Raw genomic sequence first — 20,756 nt, forward strand, 5'->3', positions numbered from 1 at the left:
GCTGGCTTTGGAGATGGAATTGGCTCACTCCTTCTCTAAACCCAAGCAAATTACTAAAAGAAAAGGTTAAGAGATTCTTGTGTCCCATATCAGAAGAGCCCTCTGGTGTGGGACAGAGAAAAACCAATATTTTTATTTAAAACAGGTTGATTATAAATGCAATCTCTTTCTAAAGAAGAAAAGGGGATAGTTTAATTTTGATAGGATGAAAAAGATTAATGAACCTACTTTTAAAGAGTAACAACTTGTTTAAAATGTTTCACATTGCTATGGATTTTAGTTTATTGATACAAGTTTAAACTTAATTTTGTTATACTGTATATATATATTTCTATTCTCGTTTGAGGTATTATGTTTATGTAACTCATTTAGATTGTAATGGATAATTAAGAAATACAGATTAATAAGTAGTCTTCTATAATAGTCAAATTTGTAGCATGTTAGTTAAGTTTTCTAGGTATACATAGATATATTTCAGATAGATAAGTAATCTTCAAACACTTCAAAGACCTACAGAATATGGCATTTAAAATATTTTTTAAAATTTAAACTTTCTGAACAGTGAGACATGTCTGCTCCTGGCAGCAATGATTTACTTGAAAGGAGGTTGGGCATCGAAGACACTCCATATGGAGTTTATCTTCACCTTGGCAAAAATAGCCATTTGGGCAAGAAACTGTTCTTGCCTGGACTGCTTGATCGACTGGACATGCAGGACCCATAGGAAGGTGACCACGGAACTTTGCTTGGTGAAATGGTCCTTTAGGTTCCTGCTTCACAGAGGAAACTGTCAGACATTCTACAGGACACAGAGAGAAGTGACTAAGAGACTCTAGGCCTGTGGACTGAAGACAGATGCTCTAACTTTACAGAAAAACATTAGGTGACTGTCCAGGCTGTCAGCTGTTTCTGTCCACTCTCGCAAGACTCTCAAAAGTTGCTTGCATTCTTCTCCCATTTCTCAGGTAATATTATATCCTTCTGAGGCCTTTGATGTAGTTAAAGACTAGATAGTTATAATTTTCCTTAGTTATGATAAAAGATGAGTTAGATATGAAATCTTAGACTCACAAATATAGGATAGATAGGATATCTTCTTTAATTTTGCCAAATACTAATAGACTAGATATTATAGACTAGATATTGTAACTGTAATTCTTGCTTGATAATTGTTTTGTTATATGTAATTTTACTATGTGAAAGTTAAAACCTTCCTTTTTTAAAAAAAAAAAAAGGAAATGGGAAGTGTGGATATTGCTCTGTATAAATAAAATACTGATTGGCTGGTAGCCAGGCAGGAAGTATAGGTGGGGCAAGCGTGGAAGAGAATTCTGGGAACAGGAAGGCTGAGTCAGGAGACACTGCCAGCTGCCGCCATGAGTACCAACATGTAAGATACTGGTAAGCCATGAGCCATGTGGCAAGGTATAGATTTATAGAAATGGGTTAATTTAAGAATAAGAACTAGATAGCTAGAAGCCTGAGCCATTAGGTCAAACAGTTTAAATAAAGTAAGAGTCTGTGTGTTTATTTTATAAGTGGGCTGCGGGACTGCCGGGGCTTGGCGGGAGCTGAAGAGAAGCCCTCCAGCTACAAATCCACTCAATTGATGGAGAAAAAGGCCTTTGACAAAATCAAACAACCTCTCATAATAAAAAAACATGTAGAAACATAATAAAGCAATTGTTGGCAAACTGAAAGCCACCAACCATTATAATGATAAATGGAGATAAATTTGAAGCAACTGAAATCAGGAACAAGATAAAGGTGTCCACTATGGCCACTCCTATTCAATATAAAACTTGGAGTTCTGGCTCGAGAAATCAGAAAAGACAAGGAAATAAAAGGGACACAAATAGGGAAGGAAGGGCAAAAGGGTGACAGTGGAGTTCTAGGCACAAATGAGACATCTACTACTCCCAAAATAAATAAATCTCTCTCTCTTTCTCTCACCCTCTCTCTCTCTCATGCGCGCGCGCGCACGCACGCATGCACGCTGCACACATGCACCAAAAATAATGGTAAGAGCTAGAGGTCAGAGACAACTAATCAAAACATGTCTTCTAGATGTGACTAAACTGCTATCTATACTCATGAACTCACAGTAGCTGTGGTTGCCTAAACAAGACCTGCAAGAGATCCAGCTAGTTAACATTCTAACAATGGAGAAAGGGTTTGTTATCCTTTTCCTTCAGCTGAGAAGCTAGTGACAGTTAATAGTTTCTGGGAGAGAAAGAGACATTTTAAGGGAAAGGCCCTTGATAAATCAACCAAGCTCTATTGTATGGCTTCAAACATCAGAAGTATATGGTCAGCACAAATAGGACTTGGTGGGTTATTTTCTTAAAAATGTTCAAAAGAGAACATGAAATTGAGAGTGGGTAGTGAGGGAAGGGTGTATCTGGGAGGAGCTACAGGGAGGAGTAGGGTGTGAATATGGTCAGAACACACTGTATGACATCCTCAAAGAACAAAAGGATATATTAAACAAAGTAATAAGAAAGTTAGGATTCTGAGTTGGGTGTAGCACAAAGAAAAGGAAAATATTAAGACAAAATTAAACACTTGACTCTGATCTTCGTTCAGGCTGAGATTTCTTCTAATCATCCTCTTAGTGTCCATCTGGGTGCTGAGATCAAGTAATAGCCGAAAATCTAGTCTTGACAATGATTTCTACATATCCCTTATCTTATGACTCTTTCTCCTTGAGGATTGGAAGAGGGCTTGAAAATGGGAAAAGAAGGAAATGGGAGAGGCTTGAGCAAAGAGAGGGTGGGGAATCAGTATTCAATGTTCAAAATTACCACTAGGGTTTCTCTCAGAATCTTCATTTCCAAACCAGTTTCTCTTATACGTCGTACAAAAGCCACTGAAAGGTAGTGACAGAGGTCACTGAAAGGAATGGTTTTGTAGTGTGCTATTGTTGCTGTTGTTGTTGTTGTTTGTGTTGTTGTTGCTGTTGCTGCTGTTGTTGTTGCTGTTGTTTGACGGGATCTCATTCTGTAGACCTGGCTGGCTTGCGATTCACAGATATGAGTGCCACCATGTTAGGCATAAGCAGCATTTTTTTTTAAGCAGCATTTTTAAACTAATGGTGTTGAGTAATGTGCTTGTAGCAAACAGTGCTCAATGGCTGTCACTCTAAACAGTTCACTACTTCAGGATTTCCTTCATTACGTGTGTCGATCAGGACATGAGGTCATGTCTGTACTGCTGCATTTACTTTTTAAGCTGAATAATTGGCAAGAAATAATAGTAATAAAGACTACTACAAATCTAAGTTCTTGTCATCTTACTCATTTGTTTGTTTCTCCACAAAGCATTTTGCTCACCAGTGCTTTCAAAAGCACAATGCACTGCACACTGTTCTGCCTTCAAGGGGTGGGGATGGAGTGGGGGACCTTGAATGTAGTGTGTTCACCAAACTCCTACTACTCTGTATACTCACAACAGGTAATAATGTTTTGACTCATTTGTTAATGATTTGTGGAAAGGGCCAAACAACTAAGAGAAAAGACAGAACCTTAGGGCATTCATTTTAGACGGAAAAAAAATAGCTTCAAACAAATGAATAGCCATTTGAATCAGCTGTTCCCAATCTGTGCTTCAAGACCCCTTGAGGATGGAGTGACCCTTTCACAGGAGTTTGCCTGAGACCAGGGGAAAACACAGATATTTACATTAGGATTCATAACAGTAGCAAAATGACAGTTACAAAGTAGCAAAGATCTTACGGTTGGGGAGGGGTCACCAAAACACGAGGAACTACATTAAGTCTCAGCATTAGGAAGGATGAGAACCACTGAGAAGTTTACCCAGGTTACAAAAACACCAATGAGAGTAGAAGTGGGCTCAGGATATGGTAAACAAGTTGCTTTCAGAATGTGTTTGCTTAATACTGAAGCAGAGATCCAACAGAAGAGGGTTATTAGAGGGATCTGCATCACTCTGCTCAAGCAAGTGGAGTCTGGAAGTGGTATAAAAGATGAATTACTCATTTGTTGGTTCCTCCACATAGCATTTTGCTCACCAGTGCTTTCAAAAGCACAATGCACTGCACACTGTTCTGTACATAAATGGAGGGCAAGGGCGATTAGGAAAGGCTCTACTAGCCATTAAATTATTTTTTATTTTTATCTGGAAACCACCACTCATTATGCAATAAAGAAAAAAAATCACATGAAGCCTGCAGATTTGGGTGTCTCTTAGTCTGGTAAAAATAGTCTCAGACCACCCAATTTTCCTATGAATCAGGTAAAAATGATTCAACTAATGAATACTTGCTCACAGCACAGCCGTGCCTTGTAGTTACTGTGAGCTTTACCATATTGTCCATCCAACAGACACGAACCATGGATTGACTAATAGTTTAAAACAAAATTATACATTTTGCCAGAATGGACAAACAAACTTGTTCAGGATTTTCATTTTCAGAAATTATGTCTCTCCTACCTAATAATAGATAATCAAATCCTCAGGTTACAATATGGGAATAAACCATGAGAAAATGGTTTTATTTCCTTCTATCTCCTTTTATTGAAATGGATTTCTTATTCATATAATATATTTTGATTATGGTTTTACCTCTCGCAGCTCCTCCCAGATCCCCCCACCTCCTCTCCCAGACAAATCTACTCCCTTTCTTTTTCTCTCTTGTCAGAAAATGAACAGGCATCTAAAAACTAATAATAATATAAAGATAAAGAAGGGGGCTATGACAAGCAGAAGAAAAAAAAAGCCAGTGAAAAACACACATAGATGCAAAGACACACATAAATCCCACAAAACACAAAACCATAAGCCGTAATATATACACAAAGAACTGTAAGGTTAAAACAAAAAACCCTGAGACAGCTTCCCTTCTGGACCAGAGGTGAGTATCCAGGCCCAACCCGGACCCCATCCCTGGGCACCAGCCACTCCAGGAAGACCTGCCCAACTTGGCCACAGGTTCTGGCCACCGGGCAGGTCCCCTTCTAGCCCCACCGGGAGGGATCCCCTTTTCCAAACCCCCCCTCAGCCCCCGCAATCTCCACGCCCTGCCCCCACGCCCATCTGCCCGAGACCCCAGCCACTTCCTGAGAATTAGAGACCGGACCCCAGCTCCCATCCTGCCCCTGACTTCCCTTCGGGACCAGAGAGGGCTCCCATCTTGCCCTGGACTTCCCTCCTGGACAAGAGTTCACATCCTGACCTGGACTTCCCTTCTGGACAAGAGTGCACATCCTACCCCAGACTTCCTGTCTGGACAAAAACTCCCATCCTGCCCCAGACTTCCGGTCCAGATAAGAGCTTCCATCCTGCCCCGGAGTTCCCATTTGGACAAGAGAACTCCCATCTGGACAAGAGAGACTTCCTGAATCTGTCAGCTCTTTCTGAACCAAGTACACTGATAAGACCAAGAAGGAACCACAAGGAGATGGGCAGACGTCAAGGCAGAAGTACATACAACAAAATGAAGAGCAATACAGCATCACCAGAACCTAGCCCGCCTCCAACATCTAGACCTGAACATCAAAAATTGGAAGAAGAAGAAAATAGCCTTATGAGTAACATCATGAAGAAGGTAGAGGCTTGTGTACAGGAAAAGACAAAAAAATGGGAAGAATGCTGTAAACAACTAGAGGAAAGGGCAAACAAATTAGAAGAAAACAATAAAGTCCTGGAAGAAAACAATAAAGTACTGAAAGAAAATCATGAAAAAGCAATGAAACAAATAAAGGAAACAGTCCAAGACCTGAAAAGGGAAATTGAAAAAATAAAGAAGACACAAACAGAGGGAATGCTGGAAATAGAAAATCTGAGTAAAAGATTGGGAACTTCAGATGCAAGTATAACCAACACAATGCAAGAGATGGAAGAGAGGATGTCTGGCATTGAAGATACAGTAGAAGAAATAGTTTCATCAGTCGAAGGAAACACTAAAGCCAACAAAGTCATGAACCAAAATGTCCAAGAAATTTGGGACACCATGAAAAGATCAAACCTATGAATTATAGGGATAGAAGAAGGTGAAGAATACCGACTCAAAGGCACAGAAAATATATTCAACAAAATCATAGAAGAAAACTTTCCCAACTTAAAGAAGGAAATGCCTATGAAGATACAAGAAGCCTATAGAACACCAAACAGACTAGACCCCCCAAAAGAGTCCCCTCGACACATAATTAAACAACTAAATGTACAGAATAAAGAAAGAATATTAAGAGCAGCAAAGGAAAAAGGCCAAGTGACCTATAAAGGTAAACCCATCAGAATAACACTCAATTTCTCAATGGAGACTTTGAAAGCCAGAAGGACATAGACAGATGTAATGCAGACACTAAGAGACCATGGATGTCAGCCCAAACTAATATACCCAGCAAAACTTTCAATTTTCATAGACAGAAGGAACAAGACATTCCAAGACAAAGCCAGATTTAAACAATACCTATCCATAAACCCAGCCCTACATAAAGCACTAGAAGGAAAATTCCAACTGAAGGAAGTCAGATACACACTCGAAAACACAGGCAATAGATAAAGCCACAGCAGTAAACCCCAAAGAAGAGAAGTACACACACACTACCACCAAAAATAACAGGGATGAACAATCACTGGTCATTAATATCCCTTAATATCAAAGGACTTAATTCACCTATAAAAAGACATAGGCTTGCTGGGCGGTGGTGGCGCATGCCTTTAATCCCAGCACTCGGTAGGCAGAGCCAGGCGGATCTCTGTGAGTTTGAGGCCAGCCTGGACTACCAAGTGAGCTCCAGGAAAGGCGCAAAGCTACGCAGAGAAACCCTGTCTCGGAAAAAAAAAAAAAAAAAAGACATAGGCTTATAGAATGGATAAAAAAGCAGGACCCATATTTCTGCTGCATACAAGAAACACATCTCAAATTCAAAGACAGACACTACCTAAGAATAAAAGGCTGGAAAAAGACTTTCCAATCAAATGGTCTTAAGAAACGAGGAGGTGTAGCCATCCTGATATCCAACAAAATAGACTTCAAACTAAAATCAATCAAAAGAGATCAAGAAGGGCATTACATACTCATCACAGGAAAGATCCACCAAGATGAAGTTTCAATTCTGAATATTTATGCCCCAAACACAAGGGCACCCACATATGTAAAAGAAACATTACTAAAGCTTAAACCACATATAAAACACCACACATTAATAGTGGGAGATCTCAACACCCCACTTTCACCACTGGACAGATCTCCCAAATCGAAACTTAACAGAGAAATAAAGGACTTAACTGATGTCATGACCCAATTGGACCTAATAGATATCTACAGAACATTCCATCCTAACAAGAAAGAATATACCTTCTTCTCAGCACCCCATGGAACTTTCTCTAAAATCGACCACATACTTGGCCACAAAGCAAATCTCAACAGATACAAAACAATTGGAATAACCTCCTGTGTTCTATCAGACCACCATGGTTTAAAGTTAGATTTCAACAGCAACAAAAACTACAGAAAACCTACAATCTCATGGAAACTGAATAATGCTCAACTGAATCACCAATGGGTTAAGGAAGAAATAAAGAAAGAAATTAAAGACTTCCTAGAGATCAACGAAAATGAAGACACCACATACCCAAACTTATGGGACACTATGAAAGCAGTGCTAAGAGGGAAATTCATAGCACTAAATGCCCACATAAAGAAGTTGGAGAAATCCCACACTAGTGAATTAACAGCACACCTGAAAGCTCTAGAACAAGAAGAAGCAAAGTCTCCCAGGAAGAATAGATGCCAGGAAATTATCAAAGTGAGAGGCGAAATTAATAAATTAGAAACTAAGAGAATAATACAAAAAATTAATGAAACAAAGAGTTGGTTCTTTGAGAAAATCAACAAGATAGACAAGCCCTTATCCAAACTAACCAAAAGACAGAGAGAGAGAATCCAAATCAACAAAATCAGAAATGAAAAGGAGACATAACAATAGACATTGAGGAAATCCAGAGAATTATAAGGTCATATTTCAAAAACCTCTACTCCACAAAACTGGAAAACCTAAAAAGAAATGGACATTTTTCTGGATAGGGACCGCATACCTAAGTTAAATCATGACCAGATAAACTATTTAAATAGTCCAATAACCCCTAAGGAAATAGAAACAGTCATTAAAAGTCTCCCAACCAAAAAAAGCCCAGGACCAGATGGTTTCAGCGCAGAATTCTACCAGATCTTCAAAGAAGAGTTAATACCAATACTCTCTAAATTGTTCCACATAATAGAAACAGAAGGAACATTACCAAACTCCTTCTATGAGGCTACAATTACCCTGATTCCTAAACCAAATAAGGATGCAACAAAGAAAGAGAACTACGGACCGATCTCCCTCATAAACATTGATGCAAGAATACTCAATAAAATACTGGCAAACAGACTCCAAGAACACATCAGAACAATTATCCACCATGATCAAGTAGGCTTCATCTCAGGGATGCAATGGTGGTTCAACATACGAAAGTCCATCAATGTAATACACCATATAAACAAACTCAAAGATAAAAACACATGATCATCTCACTAGATGCAGAAAAGGCATTTGACAAAATCCACACCCCTTCATGATAAAAGTCTTGGAGCGATCAGGAATACAGGGAACATACCTAAACATAATAAAGGCAATTTACAGCAAGCAAACAGTCAACATCAAATTAAATGGAGAAAAACTCAAAGCAATTCCACTAAAATCAGGAATGAGGCAAGGATGTCCACTCTCCCCATACTTATTCAATATAGTACTTGAAGTTCTAGCCAGAGCAATAAGACAACATAAGGAGATTAAGGGGATACAAATTGGAAAGGAAGAAGTCAAGCTCTCCCTATTTGCAGATCACATGATAGTATACTTGAGTGACCCCAAAGATTCCACCTAGGAACTGATAAAGCTTATAAACAGCTTCAGCAACATAGCAGGATACAAGATCAACTCAAAAAAATCAGTAGCCCTCCTATATACAATGGACAAAGAAGCTGAGAAGGCAATTAGAGATACATCACCCTTTACAATAGCCACAAATGACATAAAATACCTTGGGGTAACACTAACCAAGCAAGTGAAGAACCTAAATGACAAGAACTTTAAGTCCCTGAAAAAAAGAAATTGAAGATGTCAGAAAATGGAAAGATCTCCCATGCTCATGGATAGGCAGGGTTAATATAGTAAAAATGGCAATCTTACCAAAAGCAATCTACAGATTCAATGCAATCCCCATCAAAATACCAACACAATTCTTCACAGACCTGGAAAGAATAATACTCAACTTCATATGGAAAAACAAAAAACCCAGGATAGCCAAAAGAATCCTGTACAATAAAACAACCTCTGGAGGCATCACAATCCCTGACTTCAAGCTCTACTATAGAGCTACAGTAATAAAAAACAGCTTGGTATTGGCATAAAAACTGACATGTGGACCAATGGAATTGAATTGAAGACCCTGACATTAACCCACACACCTATGAATATATAATTTTTGACAAAGAAGCCAAAACTGTACAGTGGAAAAAAGAAAGCGTCTTCAACAAATGGTGCTGGCATAACTTGATATCAACGTGTAGAAGGCTGCAAATAGATCCATATCTGTCACCGTGCACAAAACTTAAGTCCAAGTGGATCAAGGACCTCAACATAAATCCAGCTACTCTGAACCTGCTAGAAGAGAAAGTAGGAAGTAATCTTGAACGCATTGGCATAGGAGATCACTTTCTAAATATAACACCAGTAGCACAGACACTGAGAGAAACAATCAATCAATGGGACCTCTTGAAACTGAGAAGCTTTTGTAGAGCAAAGGATACGGTCAACAAGGCAAAGCGACAGCCTACAGAATGGGAAAAGATCTTCACCAACCCCACATGTGACAGAGGACTGATATCCAGAATATATAAGGAACTCAAGAAATTAGACATCAAAACGACCAACAGTCGAATTGAGAAATGGGCTTTAGAACTAAACAGAGAATTCTCAACAGAGGAAACTCAAATGGCTGAAAGACATTTAAGGAATTGTTCAACATCCCTAATCATCAGGGAAATGCAAATCAAAACAACTCTGAGATACCACCTTATGCCTGTCAGAATGGCTAAGATCAAAAACACTGAAGACACTTTATGCTGGAGAGGATGTGGAACTAGGGGAACTCTCCTCCACTGCTGGTGGGAATGCAAGCTTGTACAACCACTTTGAAAATCAATATGGTGCTTTCTTAGAAAATTGGGAATCAATCTCCCCCAAGATCCAGCTATACCACTCTTGGGCATATACCCAAGAAATGCTCAATCATACCACAAGAGCACTTGCTCAGCTATGTTCATATCAGCATTGTTTGTAATAGCCAAAATCTGGAAACAACCTAGATGCCCTTCAACTGAAGAATGGATAAATAAATTGTGGCACATATACACAATGGAATACTACTCAGCAGAGAAAAACAATGACATCATGAGGTTTGCAGGCAAATGGATGGATCTAGAAAAAATCATCCTGAGTCAGGTAACCCAGACTCAGAAAGACAAATATGGTATGTACTCACTCATAGGAGGATAATAGATATGGAACAAGGATGACTGGACTGCTACTCACATCACCAGTGAGGCTACCTGGAAAATAGGACCCCAAGAAAGACACAGAGAAATGGATGAGATCTACATGAACAGCCTGGACATGAGTGGGAGCAATGAAGGGCGAGAGTCGAGGGAAAAAGAGTGGGAGATCCTAGCTGGATCAAGAAAAGAGAGGGAGAACAAGGAATAGGAGACCATGGTAAATGAAGACCACATGAGAAAAGAAAGAAACAAAGAGCTAAAGAGGCCCACAGAAATCCACAAAGATACCCCCAAAAAAGACTGCTGGCAATGGCCGAGAGACAGCCCGAACTGACCTACTCTGGTGATGGGATGGCCAAACACCCTAATAGTTGGGCCAGAAACCCCATCCAAGGACTGAGGAGTCTGGATGCAGACATCCACGGCTAGGCCCCGGGTGGAGCGCTGGGAGTCTAATTAGTGAGAAAGAGGAGGGTTTATATGAGTGAGAATTGTTGAAACCAAGGTTGGATAAAGCACAGGGACAAATAACCAAACAAATGGAAACACATGAACTATGAACCAAAGGCTGAGGGGCCCCCAACTGGATCAGGCCCTCTGAATAGGTGAGACAGTCGATTGGCTTGATCTGTTTGGGAGGCATCTAGGCAGTGGTACCAGGTCCTGGGCTCGTTGCATGAGTTAGCTGTTTGAAACCTGGGACTTATGCAGGGACACTTGGCTCAATCTGGGAGGAGGGGACTGGACCTGCCTGGACTGATTCTATCAGGTTGATCCCAGTCCTAGGGGGAGACCTTGATCTGGAGGAGGTGAGAATGAGGGGTGGGCTGGGGGGAAGGGGAGGGGGGCAGGAAGGGAGAGAACAAGGGAATCTGTGGCTATTATGTAGAACTGAATAGTATTGTAAAATAAAAATAAAATAAAATAAAATAATATGATTAATTTGAAAAAAAAAAAAAGAAAGTAAACATCAACTATGTGAGCTAACAGTGCAGATCAGTAGTAGAGCACTTGCCTGGTATATAGAAGGCCCTGTATTCAATCCCCAGCCCTGAGAAAAATAATAAAATAAAATTAAAAAAAAAAAACCCTGAGACAAAGAACCTCCAAAAATTTCATTTTGTGTTGACCATCTACTGCAGGGCATGTGACCCAGCCTTAAGTGTGGTTTGTACACCCAGTGAGACCTTGTTAGAGAAAACTACATTTTCCTTTGCAAGCAGTTACCAATCGGAGAGAGCTTCTGGGTAATGAAGGGGGCAGTGTGTGTGTACTTCTCTTCTCAGCGCTAGGACCCCCAATGTGCCCCAGACCTGTGCAGCCATCTCTGTGCTACCATCCTCTCTGTGAATTCAAATGTGTGTTGGTCCTATTGTGTTCAGAGGTCCTTGTTTCCTTGGTGTCCTTCATCCACTCTGGCTCTTACAATCTTTTTGCCTTCTCTTCTGCAAGTTTCTCTGCACCCTGAGAGGAAGGTGTTGATGGAAACATCCTATTAAAGACTGAATATTTCAAAGTCTCTCACTTTGTGCCCATTGTCTGGCTGTGAATCGTATTTATTCTCATCTACTGCAGGAGGAAGCTTCTCTGGTGGTGGCTGAGCAAGGAGACACTGATAGATGAGTATAGCAGAATGTCATTAGGAACCCTGGTCCTTCTAGTCTTAGGTTCTTGGCCACCCAAGCACCATTGTATATGAGTTCCACCTCTTGGAGTAGGACATACATCCAATCAGATATTGGTTAGTTATTCCCACAACTTTTGTACCACTACCACCCCAGTGTCTCTTGCAGGCAGGTCACAATTGTAGATGGAAGGGTTTGTAGCTGGGTTGGAGTTTACCTTTCTCTGGGAGCATGCAAAGTACCTTCTGATACCATGAACACTAGTTCATAGGGGTGAAGGCACTATGTAGGCCATAGCTCCACTTCTCCATGTTCAATGAGTTGTATGGGTGTTGTCTGTATCAATGGGGCTCTACTCAATGAAGAACCACCAATAAATAACCTTGGCAATAGCTTGGGTTGTTTGGGAGTTTCCATGGCACCCTTTTGGACAACAACTCTATTAGCTGTAACTTATTGCTGGAACTGGAGGCTTCATTTGGTGGTAAGGGATGTCCAGGTGGCGCTCTGTTTCCTCCATTGTTTGGCGATTTCAGTTAGCTGACCTTCATATGTGTGTGTATTTTAGAAGCTTCTACTGCATTAAGTTTCTGTGTGACCCCTTGAGTAGCTCCTAGTTTTAAGTGTTTCTCCCCGTATTCCCTCTTTCCTCCCTCTTCCTTCCTCCTCCCTGTTTGATAGTCTATTATTCCAGTACCGCCTCCCCTGTGGTGGTCTGAATGAGAATGGCCCCTATGCCACCAGGAAGTGGCACTATTGAACAGATTAGAAGATGTGCCTAGTAGGGAGTGTTTGTGAGACCCTGTCGGGTATGCCCACTGGGGTTCCTGGGGTAGAAAGTGTTTCTAGGTATTGGGACCTGACCCAAGAAATGGGAATGGGCTAGGAGCAGTCGGGCTGAGAGGGTTCATTGGAGGGAGGAAAGCTGGGTCTGTTGGCAGGCTCTAAATAGTCCCCTGGAGATAAGAGGCAGAGAGGTAAGTGAGGCCTTAGCAGGTGGCCCGCTTCAGGTCTGGGGGTGAATCTGGGTAATTAGGTTTGGAGCATAGGAAGAAAGTGAAGATTGCCTATCTAATTCCTAGGCTGGTATAGCCAGAGGGGTCCCGGGAGCGCCTCTGGAGTTTGGAGGCTCAGACAAACGGGTGGGGTGAGGGTCTAAGGCTGTGGGAGAAGCTCTGCCTAATCCCCTCAGAAGGAGGCCCAGAGGGAGGTGAGGTAGCCGCGGGTGGTCTTGCTACACAGCTGGGTAAAGACTGGGGAATTGGAAGACGGGAGGAAGAGCGAAGATCTACCCGATTCACTGGCCGGTGTGAAAAATGGTTTTTAAACTAGGTAGTTGCATTTATCATAGACTGTGGCAACTGTTCCCTAATTTTATTTTGTATCTTCAGCTTCGTTTGTCTCTTACACCCATTTGAATTAGAGAAATCCTGACGGGGAGATTCATGATGCCCCAATTAAGGCCTTTTGTTCTAAACAGGCTGAGAAAAGGACTTCGAAGCAATTACTTTACAATTAAGCGCGTGCTTGTAGTAGATTGCACTTAACCTGACTCCCTTCTCTCCTCCTTTTAACACGGAAGTCTTGTCTTTGCACCCTTTAAGCCGGTAGCAGAAGAGAAAGGGGGAATCAAGCCGCGCTTCTCAGTCACCAGTTATGATTTTAATAAATAAAACCCTGACGGGTGGCATGCTTCGTTCTGTTATCTACCTGAGAGGGTTAAATGCAATGAATTAAAAATGTCATGTTCACAGCGCCGGGTAAACCAGCTTTGGAGGAACCAAACTGCTGCTGATTAAGTGCTCTCACCTAGAAAGCTCCCTATCCCTAAATCATCATTGTCCCAAGTCCTTTGAAAACAAATTTTAAACAGGTGTCATTCTGCTTTGCGCGGTGCGTGGACCTGTCCTTTGATTACTCTTTTATTAAAAGGGAAAAAATATTTTCATCAAGTCTAGAATGGGGAAGAGCTTTTTTTTTCTTTTTTCTTTTATTATTTTTCTTTCTTTTTTTCTTTTTAAGAGATGCATAATCTGGGAGAGAGCAGGGAAAGTCGGATTGAAAGGGGGAGATGAGAAGAGGGTAACCGGCTTCAGGTAGGTGTGTGGGACCCGCGGGAGGGCCGGGTCGCCGCTGCCACCGCTGCCCGCGCGAGCCTGCTATTGGCCCAGCCGCCTAGCAGCCGGGAGGTGCCGCTCCGCGCGCCGCCGCCCCTCGCTCCCCGCCGGCTGGGCTCCGCGCGTCTCCGAGCGCTCGGAGGAGAAGCGCAGACCTGGCAGCAGCGTCCGTCGGCGCTCGCCGCCCTCCTGCGCCCTCGCCCGCCCGCCATGGGGCCAACTCGCAACTCCTAGGGCTCAGCCTCGGGCCAAGGGAAATCAAAGAAGCAGCAAACAGAAGCCAAGATGAGTTTCCGCAAGGAGGATGGCGTGAGCAGCCTGTGCCAAAAGGCACTGCACATCATCACTGAGCTGTGCTTCGCGGGCCAGGTGGAGTGGGACAAGTGCTCGGGCATCTTTCCCGCCGACAGGGCCAGCCAGGGAGGAGGTGGCACAGGTAAGGGGATCGACCTGCGCTGCCGGGACAAGGGGTATCTTTGGGGAAACCTTTCTGGCTTGGAAACCCCCCCACTCCCCCACTCCCCCACCCCTCGTCTCGCCCGGGCGCGGCGACTTGCTCGCTTGGTTTGTCGCCAGCACCTGCTGGGTCTCTGCTCCCAGGATCCCAGAAGGCTCTTGCGCTCTCCCACCTGCTGCTCTGGCGCCCCAGGGACTCAGTGCCCTGGCATGTGCTGCAGGTCGCGGCTGGACCACCCAGCCTGGGGGAAGAATCTGCGCTTGGCCTCAAGGAACCTGCTCATAGAGGTCGGGCTGGGTTGGCCCTAAAGACAGAAAGGATCCCTCAGCTGTAACTTTCAGATGCAACCTGTCGAGCTCTCCGAAGCTCCCAAGGCATTTCGTAATGCATATGTCATTTTTCTAGGGCTTCTTGGCAACAGTGATTGAAGGGTAGGGATTATGGATAACTGACGCTCGGGCCACTTGTCAAGGAAACGGAAAAGAGATGCTAAATCTTTTCCACACTACTTCCTGGCGTCCAGAACCGTGGAAGCAAATGGCGAGGGGGGAGGGGAGCGGAGTTGGGGGGGGGGGGCGGGAGATGTGATCAAATGACCCCAGGGTCACTTGGAGTCATTAGGAGATGCCCTGTTTCCTTATGTAGGGTCTTGTCGCATTCACTTTGTTTTCTCCGGTCATTTTGGTCTCTGGGCAAGGATTTCTGGCTTGAGCGGGAGGATAACCAGGGCAACAGGTAAACGCAACCGCAAAGTCAGGCTCAGAAGAGAGGCGCGAAGATAGAAGGAGAACACAGTTCCTTCTCCACCATTCACCCTGATCGCTAGACAAAGGAAGAGAAAGTGTTGTGGGGTGGGAATGGGTTCTGTTTAGCTAGCACTTAGGGTTGTTTACATGGACTGTCTCTGAGGTTTTCAAACGCTCTGCCGATGGCAATAGAAGCAGGGGGGGGGGGCTGTCTGGACCTGTCAGAACGAGGGATTCACGAAGCAGAATGATACATTATTGCTGCTGTCAGTGTGATGGAAGCAGTCTTTTTTTTTCTTTTGAATGTGTAAACACAACCCAATGTCATTTCTGTTGTTTAGTGGGTGTCAGATGCTTAAATGAAACTGAACAGTGGAAGGGGCCGTTTAAGCAGTGTGCATGTGTGTGTGTGTGTGTGTGTGTGTGTGTGTGTGTGTGTGATATGCGTGATGTGCTAAGGGTGTAATAAAAACCGAAGTGCTGAGACTGTAGAGACCTCTGTAAAGAAAGTGAGCACGCTCTTCTGCAATGTCTTTAAGCCACCATTGAGCCAAGGCTCAGAGTGCAGGAAGCGAGAATACTCAATTCCAAGGACATGCGTTTTGGTCACTAACATTTGATGCTGAGGCTGTATCTCCTAGTTCTTATTCTTTCTTGGCCCTTGTGACCACACACCAAGAAGTGGTGTCCCAGCTCTCATTGTCCAGCAATGTAGAAATTGCTTGACGATTGGAAACTGAAACAGGACTCGGTTCTAAACTATCCAAATGTGCAATTGTGTAAATTCAGGATAAAACACGGTATATAAATTGGAGAAAGGGTTCTGAGGTTTTCCTAATCACTACAGTGCATCACTGTAGTCCTAAGTCTGCAAGACATTCACTTGGAAACGAAAATGAAGAAAAATGACTCTAAAACAATTGTGTGAATATTTTTCTCTCTTTAAGGAAAATATGAGAGTGGGATATTCTAATATGTGAACACACAAAATAGCTCTCAGTAGAGAGGAGTAGTCCCCAAATTGCATAGGACATATGAAGATAAGATTCCTCTGCTCTTTCCTTTTGTAAACTGCAAAACAATTAAAAACAAACTGCTCTAATTTTAAAGTGGCATTCTGCTATTAATGGATCACTGAAGCAGAGTCAATGATTATTTGCTAAATGTTTAATTACATCAGTTAGGCACTCATATGCACGTTGTTCTGTAGATTTTCTTACAGTGTGTTCCCTTTGTTAAGGTTCCTGCACGAAAGCACTTCCAATAGTTGATGTTGACTGCATCATAGGTAGGCGAGCATCAATGACTTTTATTGATAAAGTAGCAGTTCACTTTTAAAGGGACCAGTTCATGGTGTTGATTTTACGTTACAGTAACAGTCTTGAGATTTGAAATCGCATTCCTGTTCATTCTTTCATGTAGTAATAGCAAGAGAAAGGATAATGTAATCTCATATAAAAGGCATTACCACAGTAAGGGAGTTAGAATTTGAGTATATCACTAAGACAGAGATGTGGCCCCTGAGGGCCCACAGTCCAGCCAACCAAGCCTAGGTAGCAGCTAATGCTAATTAAATTGCCCTTTTAAAATGCTTTGTAAAAGTCACTATATGAATCAACATTACTAGTACTACAAAGTCCATCGTGTGTAAGTTTTAGAGAATTAGATGTGGAAGAAGTTTAAAAACAACAAAAAACACTGATCGATTGATTGTCTTCCCCAAAATGGATATGTTACCCTACAAATTCACTTAGTGCACAACATGATATAATTAAGAAAGCTTATGGGAAATGTAAAAAAAATAATAGCTTGGTCTTGGGTATTATTTCTAAAATATACTATAATAATATACATAATCATTTTAAAGTGGTTTTAGGCTCATTTCTGGACAGTTTTGATTGCTGCTTAAACGGTTATTGAGTTTAAGAAACTTGTATTGCTTGAAAGTCAGAGCTCCCAATCCACAGCTAATCAAGACCATTGAAGTTCACAGCCACATTCACATCACAGCTGTGGTTGGCTAACCTTAATATAAATATTTTAATGAGCATTTAACCCATCAGTGTTTCAGATTTGGTTTTGTGCAATTTCAATATGGGAATATAGATTCTAAAAAAAAAAAATGGACAAATTATTCCAAGTTCGTTCTGTTCTCTCTCTAGAAATGTATTATTGAGCAGATATTTAACAAAAATTTTCTTTCTAATTGACATTGATGCAATTAATGTGCACATTGAGTCCATAATTCTATGCCTAGAAAAATCTGGGTACATTCTAAAGACTCAATAAATATTTGCTGAGTGAGTAAAGTATCATAAAGTAAGTGTACTGAGTTTATTGAAATTCTAGCTAAGTAGGAATATCTGTATAAAAGAGCTACTCTTTGAGTTATAACGAGGTTGTGTCCCAATTAGAAGCTGATAATAAAAGTCTAAAGTGCACTTAGTAAATGCAGCCTACTGAGCAGAAACTGTGATCATTTTATCTTAACCTATACTAAATAAGCACAAATCATTACTTCAGCCTACAGCCAAACCTCTCAAGAAGGTTAAACCAATATTGCTAAATTCAGAAAAGGCCAGCATTCCAAATTCAAAATAGGGTCTCTACCTTATCTCTTGTACCGTTATAAAATAAAAAAAGTCATGAATTGGAGCCACTTGGTGGCATTTGTCTGTATTTTGAAAGCACAATAAGACTCTCTAGATTTACATTGATAAGATTAATGTGCACTTTAAATCACTAGAATATTATGTCTTTGAAGACAGAGGTTTGTTTACTGTAACATCCCCAGTGCAGGAAACATCCGGGGCGCAAACTAGAGACTTGACTGATAATTTGTTGAATGAACAAAATGGCTTCCTTAATGATCGCGATAGCAAAGGAAAGCATGCGGCTTTGCCTAAGTAGAAAGTACTTGATGCAATAAAAACCCACCATTAAAACTTTTGTTAGTTATTACAGCATTAACCAGGAGTCATTGTTTTGTAGATATGAAAACAGAAGCAAAAAAAAAAAAAGAGTTTACACTTTAATAACACTAGATACTGATAAATGTATTTAAGAGCCTCGGCCTTAAATTCCAGCCTTTTTTTTTTTTTTTTTGGTTTTTAAAGACAGAGTTTCTCTGTGTAGCTTTGTGCCTTTCCTGGAACTCACTCTGTAGCCCAGGCTGGCCTCAAATTCATGGAGATCCGCCTGCCTCTGTCTCCCGAGTGATGGGATTAAAGGTGCACGTCACCACCGCCCAGCTAAATTCCAGCCTTCTTAAATCCTAGTTGTTACAGCAAATACCGGTAAACGTGGAATTTTAACTATTTATGTACTGTTCGCTATAACTATGAGAAGATACCAACAAAATTTTCCCACTTACAATTAACTCAAAGGCAGAATCTTTTTTTATGTTAGATTTCCTACTACCCAAATAGAACATGGGTTATTCATTTGTCATACTTGAACATATGCATTCATGTGCGCCTAAGTATATGCAACTATTTGTTTGCCCATATTCTGGCCTAAATAGAATTGATTCATATTAACAATGAGACCATGTGAAACATTATTATTAATTTTATTGTGTGTATATGGATGTTTTTCCTGCATATAAGTCTGTGAACCATGTGTGGGCAGCACCCACAAAGGCCAGAATGTTAGATCCTCTGGAACTGGCATTATAAATAGTGGTCAGCTGCCATGTGGGTGCTAGAAACCAAAGCTGGATCCTCTGCTGAGCAATCTCCCCAGCCCAAGATAAAACATTATTAAATGTATGTAATTTTGAACTCATGCAATTTCACATATGGCTCTTTTTAAGTGCTCATAGATAAATATATAATGGAGAAAGATGTTAAAACAAAATTAATTCTTTTTCTAATTTGTAATTTTAAAAAATCAGTAAAAATCCTGATTAGTATATTTTCCTGCCAAATTTAGGAACTAACGATCTATATTATTACTAAAATTTATTCTTGTGAAACAATGAAAACTGTATGACAATGCAAAGGAGCTAAATTCCTCTTCTCAAAGATTCTGAAACATAATTAGTTCATGCACCGAAGAGACTGGATTTCCTGATAACGAGTATTTTAATAAAGGTCAGTAAATTATACTTTCTCATTTCTCATTGTACAGTGCCAATTGTACTGACCAAGTTTAGAAATTTAACCCCTGTATGAAGGTATAGTTTTTTTTATTACTACCAATAGATTTTCTTTGCTTTATAGGATATATCATAAGGACCCCCTGAGCTGTGAGAACTGAGAGGAATATGGGTCCAGTAGTTGATCATGAAAAACTGCTTGCACACATTCTATTACTTGGGTGCTTAGTACAAAGTCAGCCCCATAAGTCCATGGGCTCCGCACCAGCAAATCGATAACACTCAGAGACACAACTGCACCTAGGCTGTGCAGGTTCCCTTCCTGGCCGTTACTCTTTGAACCATGTAGCGGCTATCTACATAGACAGCATTCACATGACGTTAGGTACTGCAGGAAATCTAAGGGTGATTCAACGTGCCCTGGAGGATGCATGCTGGTCTGGCAATACTACCCCATTTTATGTAGAGAATGGAGCATCTGGAGAACCCTTTCCTCTCAGTTCTGTGGGGTAGTTAATTCCCACCCTTTCTGAAGCCCTCCTTCTTCTCCTCTGCGAAGCTGTGCTATGATGGTGCTGTAGTCAGAAGGAGTCACCTGGGATAGAAGGGAGAACGGAACCATTTATAAATTATGTTATTGTTGAATAAGAAACATGACTGCCAGTGTTTAACCATCATCCCCTCCTTGGTCTTCCCTTAGTCCTGTTTCAGAACTCAGAATTATAGGAGCAATAAGCTAAATATTCCAATTTTATTGTCATTTCTAGTCTATTGCAGTGGAAGTTGTGAATACATCTGAAAGACAGTTTTAGCCTTGTGCTTTCACTCAGGTGTGTAGGGAGTTCTTACTGTGAGAAATGCTTTATACGGCACCAAAAAAACCTAAGAGAATGTTGTCAAAAAAGTAAGATTCAATGCTTTCTTTTATATTTAATTTATTTAAAAAGTTATATCTTTAACTTTTTGAACTCATAATATAATTGCATCATTTCCCCCTTCCCTCTCTTCCCTCTAAACCAGTGCTTCTCAACCTTCCTAAGGCTGCGACCCTTGAACCCAGTACCTCATGTTGTGATGACTCCCAATCATGAAATTATTTCTATTGCTACTTCATAACTGTAATTTTGCTACTGTTATGAATTATAAAG

At 41.2% G+C, this 20,756-nt stretch overlaps 1 protein-coding gene across 1 annotated transcript in view; it reads left to right on the forward strand.

Moving 5' to 3' along the window:
* The first annotated feature begins 14,418 nt into the window (after nt 1-14,418).
* Nucleotides 14,419-20,756, forward strand: part of Syt10 (synaptotagmin 10) — a 65,326-nt gene continuing 58,988 nt past the window's right edge. The window contains exon 1 of the mRNA XM_028869230.2: nt 14,419-14,742. Within this exon, the coding sequence (XP_028725063.1) occupies nt 14,592-14,742 (151 nt within the window). The 5' untranslated portion in view covers nt 14,419-14,591. The remainder of the gene's footprint in view (nt 14,743-20,756) is intronic.

Source organism: Peromyscus leucopus, chromosome 20 (assembly GCF_004664715.2).
Source record: "Peromyscus leucopus breed LL Stock chromosome 20, UCI_PerLeu_2.1, whole genome shotgun sequence".
Taxonomy (NCBI): Eukaryota; Metazoa; Chordata; class Mammalia; order Rodentia; family Cricetidae; genus Peromyscus; species Peromyscus leucopus.